Here is a 14,714-nt window from a genome sequence, read left to right on the forward strand (position 1 = left end):
GTTATGAGAAAATCTCCTTTAAAACTGCACTTTTTTTAAAAAATATATTTTATTGATTTTTTACAGAGAGGAAGGAAGAGGGATAGAGAGTTAGAAACATTGATAAGAGAGAAACAGCGATCAGCTGCCTCCTGCACACCCCCCACTGGGGATGTGCCCGCAACCAAGTTACGTGCCCTTGACCGGAATCGAACCTGGGACCTTTCAGTCCACAGGCCGACGCTCTATCCACTGAGCCAAACCGGTTTTGGCCTTTGCACTTTATTTTGAACACAATGCACCACTACCCCAATCCCAGTCTCAGCGGAACTGCCACTACTCAGCTTTCACTGAGCCTGAACTCTATTCCCTCCCTCAGAGACCACATCTAATATGTTTCCAAGACCTGCCCTAAAATCTCACCACCCATCTTCATTTCGGAATCCTTGTCATATCACTTTTGTAGCAGCTTTTGGTCAAGTCTTTGAAGGATTACTGCCACACATTCTACCGTATCTTCCTTTATTCCATTTATCTTCTTTACTTGTACCTCATCCTCCTTCAACCCTTCCTATGCCCTATGATCATGTTAAACAGAATGTGTGCAGTTAAGTTACTCTGAAAAGTCTTTATTTCTCTTTCCTCTATGCTTTTCTTATAAATGTTCTTATGTTCCTGATGTATATACTTCTCTCGGCCTAGCTACCACTTGTTCTCCAAGACTGACACATTGGTGTTTTTATCTTATGTATTGTAATGGCATTGTGTGCGTTAGTCTTTCATAGCACAGTTCATGGGCTGCTTTGTCTATGTCCCCCACTAGATGATAGCTGCCTTAGGGCAGTCTTCCAACTTTGACTTCCTAGCAACCAGCATCATGGCAGGTATATAAGATCCACTTAAAAGTTGTTGAATAAAGTATTTACTTATTTATTCAGTGAACAAAGCAAAATTGCTGTTGAAAGAAAGCATTTCAAAACAGCTATTTGATTTTTGAAATCTTAATTCAATAGATCTCAATTACTGTGTAATATTAGACACCTGCTATATAAAAGTGGCAACTTGAAATGTATTTCACATAACCTTAAATAAGTACAATGACATATATATTATTTAGAAGTAGATAACTGTCTATATACACATACATACAATTTGAATACTCTCTATATGAACTGTCGTAAAAACAAGTGCTGGATATGCGACTTCTAATAAGCACTTATGTGTCAAACTAAAGTAATATAGGCAACTTCCTCACTCGACATGGTACTTAAATGACCATGGAAGAATACATATTTTAAAGAGTGGTAACCATTCAGGTTCCACTTTAATGCTCCTAAATCATGTTAATAATATGACAGGTTTCTGTTTTAATGGACTTTATCATAATGGATTAACTAAGTGTTAGAATAAAGAATGGGCAATATATGTATGTAATTTATCACTCCCTCAAATTGATACTTCCTCAAACTGGAAATTGGAAATTGATTCAAAAAGAATAATCATGATCTTAAAAATGAGAGAACCATAAGTGGCAAGTAAGAGGAGCTGGGCTTACCCATTCAGTCATTCATTCTCTTACTCATTTTTGTACTAGGGGATCTGTATATTTGACCTCTAAATCAACTTGCAAACTTAAGAATAAATGGACAAACATGTGTTCCTTCAGCAGCCCCTTTATGTGATCAATAGCAAATGAGACAATCTTAATCAAGTATGACAATAACATGTGTGTGGGTGTGAATGTGAATGTGGTGTGTGTGTATTTATTACCTCTGCTCATAATTCCTTTTTGAAGTTAATATTATTCAAATAGAACTTGGAGAAAGGTTCTCATTAAATGTCATGAATTCAAAAATTGTCAGTTTCCATTCAGGTAAGAAAAAAACAGACACTTCCAAAGTATACCAACATTTTCTTGATTTAGCCAAATTAACAAGATGAAATTTGGCTTTAAATAAACCTCTATGGATTACAATGCAAACCTCCATGGATTTACAAAGTGAACAAATAAAGGTAAATGGTGATTTGATGATAATATCTCCGTGCCTTTCAAAACTTTCCATTTCAGATTTAATATTTAATTAGTCCAACTATATGCCTTCATACCACAGGGAAATAACCTCTCAGTCATATTAAGATAGTCAAACATTTTCTTGCCAGTTTTCTATGTAGTGTACCTAAGCTTCCCATGTGATAGACTTAACAGATGCATTATTCAGGATATGTAAATATAAATATTTAAAATATGTATGTATATAATGGATACCTAAATAAATGCATGTATGTTTTTGGAATAAATGCTAAATTTGCATCTTTCACTGCCTAGCAGATGGAAGGTAACAGTGCTGCTGATGGTCATTGACACATTTAAGTCAGTATTTCTGTGAATAATGGGGAAAAGAATACACAAAAGAATTAGAAGAGGTTTTAGACATGCCCTTATTAAAGAACCTCCAACTTTCTTTTTTATTTACATCTTTAATTTATTTTATTTTTTAATTTCTTTATTGATTAAGGTATTACATATGTGTCCTTATTCCCCCATTACTCCCCATCCCCCATTCATGCCCCCACCCCCCTTTTGTCTGTGTCCATTGATTAGGCTTATATGCATGTATATAAGTCCTTTGGTTGATCTCTCCCCCTTACCCCCACCGTCCCCTACCTTTCCTGAGGTTTGACGTTCTGATTGATGTTTCTCTGTCTCTGGATCTGTTTTTGTTAATCAGTTTATGTTGTTCATTATATTCCACAAATGAGTGAGATCATGTGATATTTATCTTTCTCTGCCTGGCTTATTTCACTTAGCATAATGCTCTCCATCTCCATCCATGTTGTTGCAAATGGTAAGAACTCCTTTTTTACTGCAGCGTAGTATTCCATTGTGTAGATGTACCACAGTTTTTTAATCCACTCATTGGCTGATATGGTCACTTAGGCTGTTTCCAAATCTTAGCTACGGTGAATTGTGCTGCTATGAACATAGGGGTGTATATATCCTTTCTGATTCGTGTTTCTAGAAACAACCCAATCAAAAAATGGGCAACTGATCTAAATAGACACTTTTCTAAAGAAGACAGAAGGAAGGCCAAGAGACATATGAAAACCCGCTCATCAGAGAGATGCAAATCAAAACAACAATGCGGTACCATGTCACACCTGTCAGAATAGCTATCATCAACAAATCAACAAATGACAAGTGCTGGCGAGGATGCGGAGAAAAAGGAACCCTCGTGCACTGCTGGTGGGAATGCAGACTGGTGCAGCCACTGTGGAGAACAGTATGGAGTTTCCTCAAAAAACTAAAAATGGAACTCCCATTTGACCCAGTGATCCCACTTCTAGAACCTGCAACTTTCAATCAAATTGCCAGTTCACTTTTTTTATATAAATCTTTATTGTTGAAAGTGTTACATGTCCTCTTTTATTCCCCCATTGCCCTTTCCCTCCTCCCCTCAAGCCTTCACCACCCTATTGTCTGTATCTATGGGTTATGCATATATGCATATGAGTTCATTGGTTGGTCTCTTCCCCCCATCACTCTCCCCTGCCTTCCTGTTTGCTTTTGGGATACAGGAATGTGACCCTCCACACAGCTGAAGGATTTGTGGTAACTACACATAGAGAGCAGAGACAAGGGTCAACATCAATACTTAGATAGGGAATCCGTCATGGTTTCTCAAGTATGTGCCTTTCTGGTGATTCTCACCAGTCAAACCAAACCCTACAAGTGAGACTAAATGAGAAAGTAGATAGTACATAGGTATTTAATAGTAGTAGTAATCAGAAGAGACAAGATCCTAGAGCATAGCCAATCCAATTTCTGATTATTTTGGAGAGGAGAATGAGCCTAGAGTTTTAGAGAGTTGCCAGGAAAAGAAAAAGAGATAAGAGGAGAGGAACAATTTTTCTCCTCATAATATCAATCACTCTTCATTGTAATTATGTGTATGTCCATGCCACCCAGAACCCTAATAAGCCAGGCTCCGTGTCAGTCTTAGTCATTATATATCCCTAGTACCCAGCACAATGCTTCTCAAAAACAAGTGGATGAATGGATGAGTGAATAAATGTTTAATGTTAACTTGGGAAAGGTTCTTAACCTCAGTAAGTAAGCATCACCTTCATGTTTAAAAAAATATTACTAGAGAAAAATTTTAAAAATACATAAAAATGCTTAGCAATGGGCTTTGCTCAAAGAAACACTCATATATTAATGGAATCACTGACTGAATGAATGAATGAATGAAGCCAACTATAAGGAAAATATCTGTTTCTTTGGAAACTTCAGCTACAAGACATAGACAAATAGGAAATGGTTTTGGCATACCTTTATCTAATGGCTTAAAGAAAAAGGGAAAGAGAAAATATAAAACAAAACCTCAATACACAATAAGGAACTTAAAACAAATATAAATTATTTGTTAAAGGAAAAATGGTTGTTTACTGTACTCTAGAGAATATAATCCTAGAAATAATAAAGAACACTAATAGGCCAGTCCGTGGGGCCCCGTGGTTGAGCGTAGACCTATGAACCAGGAGGTCACAGTTTGATTCCCCATCAGACCTCATGCCTGTGTTGTGGGCTCCATCCCCACACACGTTGGGTGTACAGGATTCTCTCCTCATTGATGTTTCCATCTCCTCTCCCTTCCTCTCTGAATTCAATAAAAATATATATATTTTTAAAAAGTACTGCAATACCTGATAAAATCCTCACTTCGGCTTCGTTTCCTGTTCTCGAGCTGGCTGGGTTGCGGGCTAAGCACCGGTAGATTCCCATGTCCCCAGGCTGAAGTCTGCTGATCTGCAATGCGCCAGAGGGCAGGACCACCACCCGGGAGTCGCCCAGGACCAGAGCCAGGTCTTGCTGGTTTTTCTGCCAGTGGATGGTTGGCATGGGCTCCCCAATGACTTCACACTTGAGTAACACCGTGTCTCCCACGAAGGCCGTGACAGACTCTGTCTGGGAGAGAAACCTCAGAGGTCCTGTGGGAAAAACGAAGAAGGAAGGGTATATCTTTCAGAGGAGATGCGACAGTCACCAAGAAAAATAACCGCATTTGTATTCTGTATAGACACCTGTATTTTACAAAGTATTTTCTCATATTTCATCTCATTTGTTTTCTCATTTTACCGCAGTGTGTGCCTGGCACCACAGTAGTTTCTGGAGCTAAGATACGATAATGATATGGCCATTAATCTCTAGAAGTTTACTGTTCTGTTGTTATTGGTTAATAAAACAGCCTTGTAAAATAAACAGAGCAGATAAGATCATCGTCATTTCATACATTAGGAAATGGAGGTGCAGAAAGTGAAATCCCACAAATAAATGCCCAGTTGGTACGTTGCAATACTGCAAATGAGACTTGCTTCTTTTTTGATCCGGGTCCTGTGCTCATTCCATCATCCCACTTTGACCCAAGAACTATTAAATTATGGGATTACGATGGACTGGCCACATGGCATAACCTAGGGCAGCTTCAAGAAAAAAATGGGCGATGTTAACCACCCATTATAGTAACAGAGAACACACTGTTATGGGCTAACGGCTTAAGGCAAATATGCATCTGTATTTGTCAGTTAGGGTTGTGGTATAGAGAAAAAATGCTAAAGCTAGAGGGGGTCAATGGGGGATACAGGGGGACATATATAATAATTTTGACAATAAAGAATTTAAAAACATAAAATGTAGGGGGAAGTGAAAAGTCAATAAAAAATTCAACCAACCAACTGGCCATCCCTGAGCACAAGGCTTGCTAGAGAAGCCTTCTTCATCATGATGTTGTGCTGTGAAAGGGTAGGCGATACTGTAATCTGCCCTCTGAAACCCCTTTTTTCAACAGATAGATAATTGTGACCCTAAAGCTTTGACCATAAGAACTATCTTTTAACTGCAAATAAACATTATTATATGAATGGTGCCATTACTGATAGATGCATTTTATTTTTAGAGTAACCTCAATTAAATAATCCTAATTCATTGATTCATGTGCTAATCATCAGTTATATTACAGTATTTCTATTTTCATTTTAATCCTACTCAAAATTTCTTTCATTGTATGTGCATTTCAGATAAAGTTTTATTCATTCATCAATTTGAGGTTCACATCCAGTTTTGCTGATCATAGTTTATGCAATTTCTATTTTATAGATTTATTTTAACTAACTCAAAATTTGCTAGGTTTAGGTTTAAATTTTATTTAGTAATTATTTAGTCAATAACAAATTCCTTTATATTCAGTTTTAAATAATGTTGGTTTTATTTTGGATCTATTGATTTTCACAAACCTAACTTTCCCTACAATATGATGGATATTTTGCTGGAGTGAAAAGAGCAAAGGCAAAATGGTCTAGGTCAAGACATCATAATTTCATATGGTCTTCATCCCTAACATTTCATTTTGTAACTAAGGAAATGTAGTTGGGAATAATGTACTTACATGTACAAATTACATATTTTATACAACATCCGTAAGTTGAGGAAATATCTGAATACTTTTGCATATTCAGATGTTATGGATGTATGGTTCTATATGTTATGCATATTAGATAAAATTTTAATATCTATTTTACATCTGAATGCTGATGGCATTCAAAATGTTCACTTGCAAATTTCTAGAAATAGAATAAAATATAAAATGAAAGGGTAATTCAAAATGATACTCAACAATTGATTCCTTTCTGTAATTTTCTTCTAGCTAAAAGAATCATACATGACACAAAATGGTGTATTAATATAATTAAACTTAATGAAATCAGATTCTATTCCACATGTTTATTCAATATGCATTCTATGCTGATTTCAGACCTTAATAAACAGGGGTCAGAAATGCCTATTTAAAATTTATCAATGTAATGTTTGAAAACTTCAGATAATTGATTATTTAACAGAGTGGGAAATTGTAAGTATGATCTGTTGCTTTTTCTTTTTGTCTGCACAAAGGAAATCCTGCACATCAAAAAGCAATTCTAAGTTTATGAGGCTGCATATGACTAGAATTAATGCTCCCAATATTGTGCTGAATTGTAGTATTCACATCTCCCACTGTTGTACAAACCAGCAATAGCATTAAAAGGAGAAGAAGTTATAGGCTATCAAGTTAGTAGTATATTTTCAAGGCATGAGTCTGAACACCCGGTAATGAACACTAAACTCACTGTAACTCATAAGAATGAAATGCGGTGTCGTCAGAAGAGTCATTTAATGCTCTAATGCAATATGAACAATTTCTGTGTTTTGTTCATAGGTAGATACAGACATAATTTTAACTAGATCCTCATGAAAAATAGTTACCTGCTCAACAAGAGCCTGCCTGTGCATGAGAACAGCTGGGTTCAGGCTCATTAGATCTCATCTGAACCCCTGTGATCACAGCACAACTGCTCTTCCTATTTCTATGCTTTTCTTACCCAAATCCATTCAAACATCGTCAAAAGATCAGTGTTCCTAAGTCACCCAAGTTTTTCTTTCACTCAGGAAATTCTGATGTGCCAAAACATTTTTAGTATTGTCTTACACCCCTAATTCTGGTACCCAAGAATTCTAGCACAATGCACCTTCTCGGCTCACCTCCATAACTCTTGCAAAATAATTCTCCAATCTAGTGGACCATTCTATGCCTTAATCTTGGCTCCCCCTTGACTTAATTCTCATGATACTTCCTCCAAAGAAGTATACCCTCTCCCCTAATATATCTACCTATCAAAACTGTAGTCATTCTTGACATTGAGTCAAAAAATGTCCATCCCCCTAGGCTTGCTACTAGAGATCATCTCTCAACCCTTTGAAGTCTGTGTCACTCACAGGTAACATGACATAGCTGAGTGTATAAAAAAAAGTCTGAGGACTATTTATATGTTTGTATATGTGTATTTTTTATATTTTATGTACACAGAGTATATAAAATATCTACTAAAAGAAACACATAAATATTTATCGAGGTTCGATGTGACTCTAAATATTTAAATAGAGCATTGCAAACATCCAAATGTTGATAATTATGTTTGAATATGTCGCCTCACTTTCCAGCATATTTTGTGGCATTTTGGGATGAACATTCCTAGGTGCCAGATTGCTTGGGGTCACTTCCCTGCTTTACCATTTAACCAGCTGGGTGGCTTTGCACAAGGTCTCAGTGTTATTTTTTTCCTCTCTTCTAAACCCCTTTATAAACAGCCTCGTTTAACCCTCACAACAGCTCTTTCAGTATTATTGTCTTCACATTACAGATGGGACTCAAATGGGAGCAAAACTGATTCAAAAGTTTACATTATGCATGAATGTTTAAGTATGTAAGCTTCAGGACTGAATTATTACACTTCCTAAAACACCTTATTTCCCCAACCTAAGTGAAAATATCTCAAGAGGAATTTCTTTTATATATCAGTACCTCCCCACTCGTGCTCCAAATATATCAGCACAGCACTGGATAAAAATGGTTATTTAATAAGTACCTTATCTCTAGATTGTCTTATAGGCAAACTTCAGCCTGTAGGACTGTACTATTAAAAATAGCACACAAACATGTTTTTAGTGTTTTCATGGAGGTCTTTATATATATTCCATATATATACCTATATTATTGATTTCGGAGAGGGACAGAGAGGAAGAGAGAAATAGAAACACCAATGATGAGAGAATCATTGATGGGTTGCCTCCTGTACAACCCCCACTGAGGATCAAACCCATTGCCTGGGCATGTGCCCTGACCGGGAATCGAACTATGATCTCCTGGTTCATAGATTGATGCTCAAACACTGAGCCACACCAGCTAGGCATGGAGATCTTTCATTCTTTACCTGTCGAAGGCTGTTTTTAAGAATGACTTGTAGTCAAGGCCCCTGACCTCACACTAGCCTTGCCCAGGATGCTATGCCTGCTTTAGATTTGGAAATACCTGGACTTGCTGGAAGTGTCCCATGTCAACCACCTTACAGTTTACACACTATCTGCATATCCAGGGTTTAACTATGCCCAGCACCTAATGAGGATCAGTTCAGGAGCCATTCCCATAAAAGAACATGTGGTTTTACAGATGGAAAAGTCAGACACACATCGCAGCTCTGTGTATCCTCTGTCCTAGAAATGATAAACACAAAGACTTGTAATTCAAATTTTGTAAGTGACTAACAGCCAAAGTGCCTAGGCTTCAGCCTCAGAAATTTTATTGATGCCAACTCTCCTGATTATAGTTGTATAGTAAGCATCAGGCGCTGTGAGAGGCGATGTATAGCCATGATGAGCGTACCATGGAGAAATGGGTCTCACCCTGTTTATTTTGATTTCTGTAAGAGATCCTTCAGTTATTCTCCAATACTGATTTGACCTCTAAACGATTCATATACCAGTATAATTGTCTATTTATATATGTTACTTTGTTAAATGTTGCTCAAGGCTTGTTGAACAGCTATAAGCCCAATTCTTTTTCTAGAACATTTACTAACTACCCATGCAAGGAGAGAGTATTTTATTTTCAGCTCTTCAATAACACAGTGCTTGAATACCTGGGTTTTAATAGTGCCAACACAGTATCGGAACCCTCCCTTCCTCAGAGACACGTCCTCAAACACAGATAGAACCAATTGTTCCTGTATATCTCCTTTGTAGCACTTATTTCAGTTGTAATCAATTGTAATCAATTAACTGGAAAATTAACTTAATAGCCATCATCCCAGCTAATCTATAAATTACACAAAAGCAGGGCTGGGTCTATTTTATTCTGTACTCTGAGGACTTCCTAGTAGTGTAGTACATGGCATATAATTCTCCATCAAATACATGTTGGGTGGGAAAAAATGTATTATTGGTAAGATAACTAGTTTAGGAAAATATCTCAGACCCTAAACATTGGGAGTTCTAGGAAAGACAGCAAGGTTAGGGAGGCAGAAAGAGGGGAGAAAACAGGGATTTCCTCCTGAAAAGTAAAAAGACAGCTGAGGCTACATAAACAGCAACCCATCAAGCCTTTCATTTGAAAGGAGACGGTATGGAGAGAAAAGCTACGCCTAGTGCATCCATGACAATTTTATCTAAGCCCCATAAATTTAAACTGTGGACCAGGGATGTACATTCGGAATGAGATTTCCCCATCCTCCCTTCAAATCACCGTCCCCAGGAACAAAGTGATCAGCATCTCAGAGCCAGCCCCCGCCCATCTGGGACAGCCTGGGCAAAGGCTGCAGCAATCCATCAGGTTCCGGCCAATGCGTACTTCCTCGGGAGCAAGGGACAGCCAAACCGTTGGCTGTCACTAGGGCAGTGGAGACGTTACTGACAAAAGCAGCAAACATTTTTCATTTGGGGTTTTCCTTTGTGATGCTGAACAAACGGGGTAAAAAATCTCCATGGCAATGAATGAAAGCTGCTAAGTCTACAGGGACAGCCAACGTGTTAGAATTAAAAACATGAGAACAATAGTCTCCCTCCACCCATGCACCCATGTACCACACGGCCTAGGAGAGATCTTCCCATCAGATCCTGACAGTCAGAAAGTCTGACTGTCTTCAACATGCACTCTGCTCTCCGAGTCCTTTAATTCGAAACGATTTTGCTTTATAAGCAAAAGTGGAAGTAAAGCTTTTCACAGTCCAGGGTGATGCCAAGACTCTCCGCCTCTAGGGAGACCTTTCCTCCACCCACCACTCACAGACGGGGGCCTATTTCTTCCTTGAAATTCTAATCTGAAAATGGCACATCCTTCTGCTTTGCCCTCTACCTCTTTGCCAGACTATCGGGATCCTCATCTCCTCCTATGGAAGGCCTAATTATTAAGGAATTAAAATTCATTTAATAAAAAGAGACTTATCAATTGGGGGACAGACTCTGGGGTTGGAAACACGCCTGGCTTCTACAGATTCAGCAATGTGGTGATATTTTACAACAACTGCCCCAGGAGAGCTGTGGTTAATGCCTTGTTTGCTCCAAATGAAAGCCTGGGAAAGCTGTGTCCCTTCCAAACCAGACCTTGTTTACCCCCCTCTTCCTTTAATTCTCAAATTAGCCCCAGGAAAGAGAATAGAGCTAATCCAAAGAGAAGTTCTCTAGAGTTGGTACCTCTTAGTAGCCAGAAGACCAGGAAAGGATTCCAGGAATTCATTATAAGCACATTTCTGTCTGTATGTCCATTTCCATTTCTTTATTATGTAAAGGTTTTTGTGTGAGTTTTAGCTTTTTAATTTTCATTGGAAAAATTACAGATTCCTAGGTGACTGGCTGAAGAGCAGTGGCTTGGAAGTGGCGAGGCAAAACACGTCTAGTAAGTGTGCCTGGGGGGTGACAGCCACACTTGCCCAGTGTGTGAGATTATAAGAACCATCCAAGTGGCCCATTAATTGAACATCAAAAGGATGTCATTTGGAAGAAGTGTGACAGGAGGAGGAAAACTGTGCACATTACACAGCCAGTTTGTCTAACTCTGCAAGGTTAGGAGCACAAGGAGCACACAATGAACTCCTCTCGGAAGCAAAACCAAAAAAAAAAAACACAAAAATGTCAGGAAGATATGTCATCAGCTGAGTCTTTCGCAGAGTCCTCTTTGGGGTTTGTCCAAGGTAAATGCTCTAAAGAGCTGGCAATCTCCCAGATTCTTGAAGACTGATTTTACATACGACTTGGAACCAAGTGATCATTTTGGGACCTCTGAAATCTCTGGGTGACCAAGAGCCAATGTAAATGCTGGTCTGTCACAATCTCACCAAGTAGCCTCACTGGATTTTTGGTCTTCAAGTCCATGGAGTAATTCAGGATTCTCCAAATCCTCCTTTTTAATAACAGCCCTAGGGCCTCTGGGAGCCTACATGGCGGGGAAGCACTAAGCGATCGCTGCAGCTGCTTTTTTCTCCCACCTGAGAGAGCCTGGCAGTTCTCTAATTTCATCAGGCATCACATGGGCTTTGGCTACACAAGTTCTACAGCGCCATGAGGGCAGCCTGGGCCTGGCATCGTATGACATTCACATCCAGCCTGTTTCCGGAATGAATCAGGTCAAAGACCCACTAACAGGGAAGCCCGTATCCCAAACACTTAGCAAAAGATTATCCTATTGGTGTCAAAGGTCATTAAATCAAGAATCTATTGGGGTAAGATTGTTTCAAACCTTTACTTTAGCACATTATCCAAAAGATTACATTATATTCTACCTGTCAATCTTTTTTTAAAAAAATATATATTTCTTTATTGATTTCAGAGAGGAAGGGAGAAGGAGAGAGAGATAGAAACATCAATGATGAGAGAGAATCACTGATCGGCTGCCTCCTGCATGTCCCCTACTGGGGATCAAGCCCCCAACCCAGGCATGTGCCCTTTACCGGAATGGAACCTGGGACCCCCTCAGTCCGCAGGCTGATGCTCTATCCACTGAGCCAAGCCGGCCAGGGCTCTACCTGTCAATCTTTAAACTAAGCGCTAATTTTTCTTCTCACCAGTAACACTGAATGAATACATACAGAGGTTGGCAATGTAGGTTTACAGTTGTGAGTTTAAGACACATGTTTATTCTTCTATCATTTGTTAATTATTGTAACATGTATGTGTATTGCAACTGTAAAGCTGCTTTTAGCCAGCCCTATATTGGGCACTGGGTAAGGCAGAGTATAGATGGATGAAGTCTAGCCTTTGCATCGCCGTAAAGGGCCCTACTGAAGTTCCCTGGCAACACTCTTTACTCCCAGTTTGTTCCAAGGACCAACATCCTCTAAAAATGAATGACTTTTCTTTTTCTGTCGTAAATATGCACTGAGTCCTATATTTAGAATTTGTAGACAGAGACCGAAGAAAGGAGAAACCGAAATGGAGCAAGTTTCAATAGAAGGAGGCAGCAGAGAGAGTACTGTCAGCTCAAAGCCTTTATTTCAGTATATAACTGATTCAACTCAGTGTGATAATAGCCAAGATCCACAGCAAATATAGCAAAAGGATTCCATTTTTTTTCCTCTCAGAATTTTAGTTTCCTTTTCCTCCCCCATAAAATCAATCTGTAATATGATAATCAAGAAATCCCAGCAGCAATAATAACTTTGATTAAAGACTTCTGGTGAATCTATTTAATTTTAATTTTGATTTGGAAGTACCTACTGGGAGAAAATTGAAGCTAATAAAACACATTTGCATGCTATGCATTCGCACAAGAAAAATTAAAAACCAAAATATTTCTGCTTAACTGTTGAACTTGTGTGATTTTTGTATTCTCTCTTTTTAGAGAAATCTTGATAAAATCAAAACTTTCTAAAGAATTATGAAAATTTGGGGTAGCTTGACCCAGAGAAAGCAAATTTACCTGACATAATGAGGTATGCATGAGGAAAAACATTGTCTGGTCTCAAAGATCATGGTTTGGTAAGGGTTTCACACTCACCTGGATCAATGTCCACCACAAGAGTCTGAATTAATCATTTAGTCCAACTGATCTTTTTGTGTCCTTAGTCCCTAGGCATTACTTTGCTGTAGAAGAATGTCAGTAAATTGGAGAAGAGTAAAGCATCCTTCATGAAAATCTTTTAGCTGTGGAATCCTTCTCCTGGCCCAATTGTATTGTCTGATACTTGAACAGAGGAGGAAGATGGAAAAGGGCATGCCTGGGCAGTCAGAGATAAAATTCTCCTCCTGCTTCTAAGGGAACCAGATGTGTGTTAGAGGTGTATGTAGCTGGAAGTAAAATATTCCTTTAGAATAGCTTTAAGCCTCAATATCAGAGTACTTATACACTCTTTATAGAAGCACAAACAAAACGACTTCCAAGTTTATGATCTTATGACCTATGAATGTAAGAAGAAGTATTAAAGTATTGAGAAGTAGTTCTTAAGAAGAAGCACGGACCCATCGCTAGAGCATAAGCTTCAAAGAGCAGTGTTTGTATATGTGTGTGTAGATGCAGATGTAGACACATATCTAGGTATGTGTGTGTAAGTGCAGTTATATATGCACAACTATAGTCAAATATACGCATACCTCTATTTCCAGTGAATTTATGTATGCATAACACACATCTACCTCATATATATCTTTGCAGAGATATATAGTTAACTATTGAATTTGGGCAAAGCAATCATATTATCACAGTGCATTGTTCTTTGTTGTTAAAGAGTAATTTTTATCTTAAATAATTCAAATAATTAACAGGAGATTTTCACCATCATTATACATGTATGTGGTTTACCTTTATAAAACATAACACTTTTCCTACATGTCCTTTCCACTAAATTTTTCAAGTTACCAGAGAATTTAGATCTAAAAAAATAAGCTGACTCCAGTTCCATCATTTAGATAAATGATAATAGTCTATAAATCATAAGCTTGTCCAGAATACAGAACTTTAATATGATTCAAACTCATCAGACAAGATGCCTTATTATTCACACCAAGCTAACTGCTAATTTTCAGAGACAAATGCACCTGTGGAGAAAGAAATCATATCTTTAAATTGCATTATCCACTGACAAGACCACATACTGTTTGTCCTTGTTCTTAATACAGAAACCAGAGGGTGTAAATCCCTTCATCATTCTGTCAGCACTTCCGGCCAGGGTGTTAATGGCCTACAGCCAGGAAGTTGTATAGGCTTCCAGCCAATCAGCAAGGAGACCATTTAATCGGCTTTTCAAACAGGAAGCACAATTTGGGGAGGTGGGGGAACTCAATGCTAATGCATTTAGATGGAAACATATTTTAAATCTCCAATTAAAACAAGGGACGAGAGATCTTAATCCTCTGTGACACAGAGTGGGTAGAAGAGACT

At 38.2% G+C, this 14,714-nt stretch overlaps 1 protein-coding gene across 4 annotated transcripts in view; it reads right to left on the minus strand.

Moving 5' to 3' along the window:
* Positions 1–14,714, minus strand: part of DCC (DCC netrin 1 receptor) — a 983,595-nt gene that overhangs the window by 496,958 nt on the left and 471,923 nt on the right. For all 4 annotated transcript variants that reach the window (XM_080683404.1, XM_080683403.1, XM_080683405.1 and 1 more), the window contains exon 3: positions 4,684–4,968. In XM_080683404.1, coding sequence (XP_080539530.1) covers positions 4,684–4,968 — 285 coding nt within the window. The remainder of the gene's footprint in view (positions 1–4,683; positions 4,969–14,714) is intronic.

The sequence above is a fragment of the Plecotus auritus genome (genome assembly GCF_963455305.1).
Source record: "Plecotus auritus genome assembly, chromosome: 8".
Classification (NCBI taxonomy): domain Eukaryota; kingdom Metazoa; phylum Chordata; class Mammalia; order Chiroptera; family Vespertilionidae; genus Plecotus; species Plecotus auritus.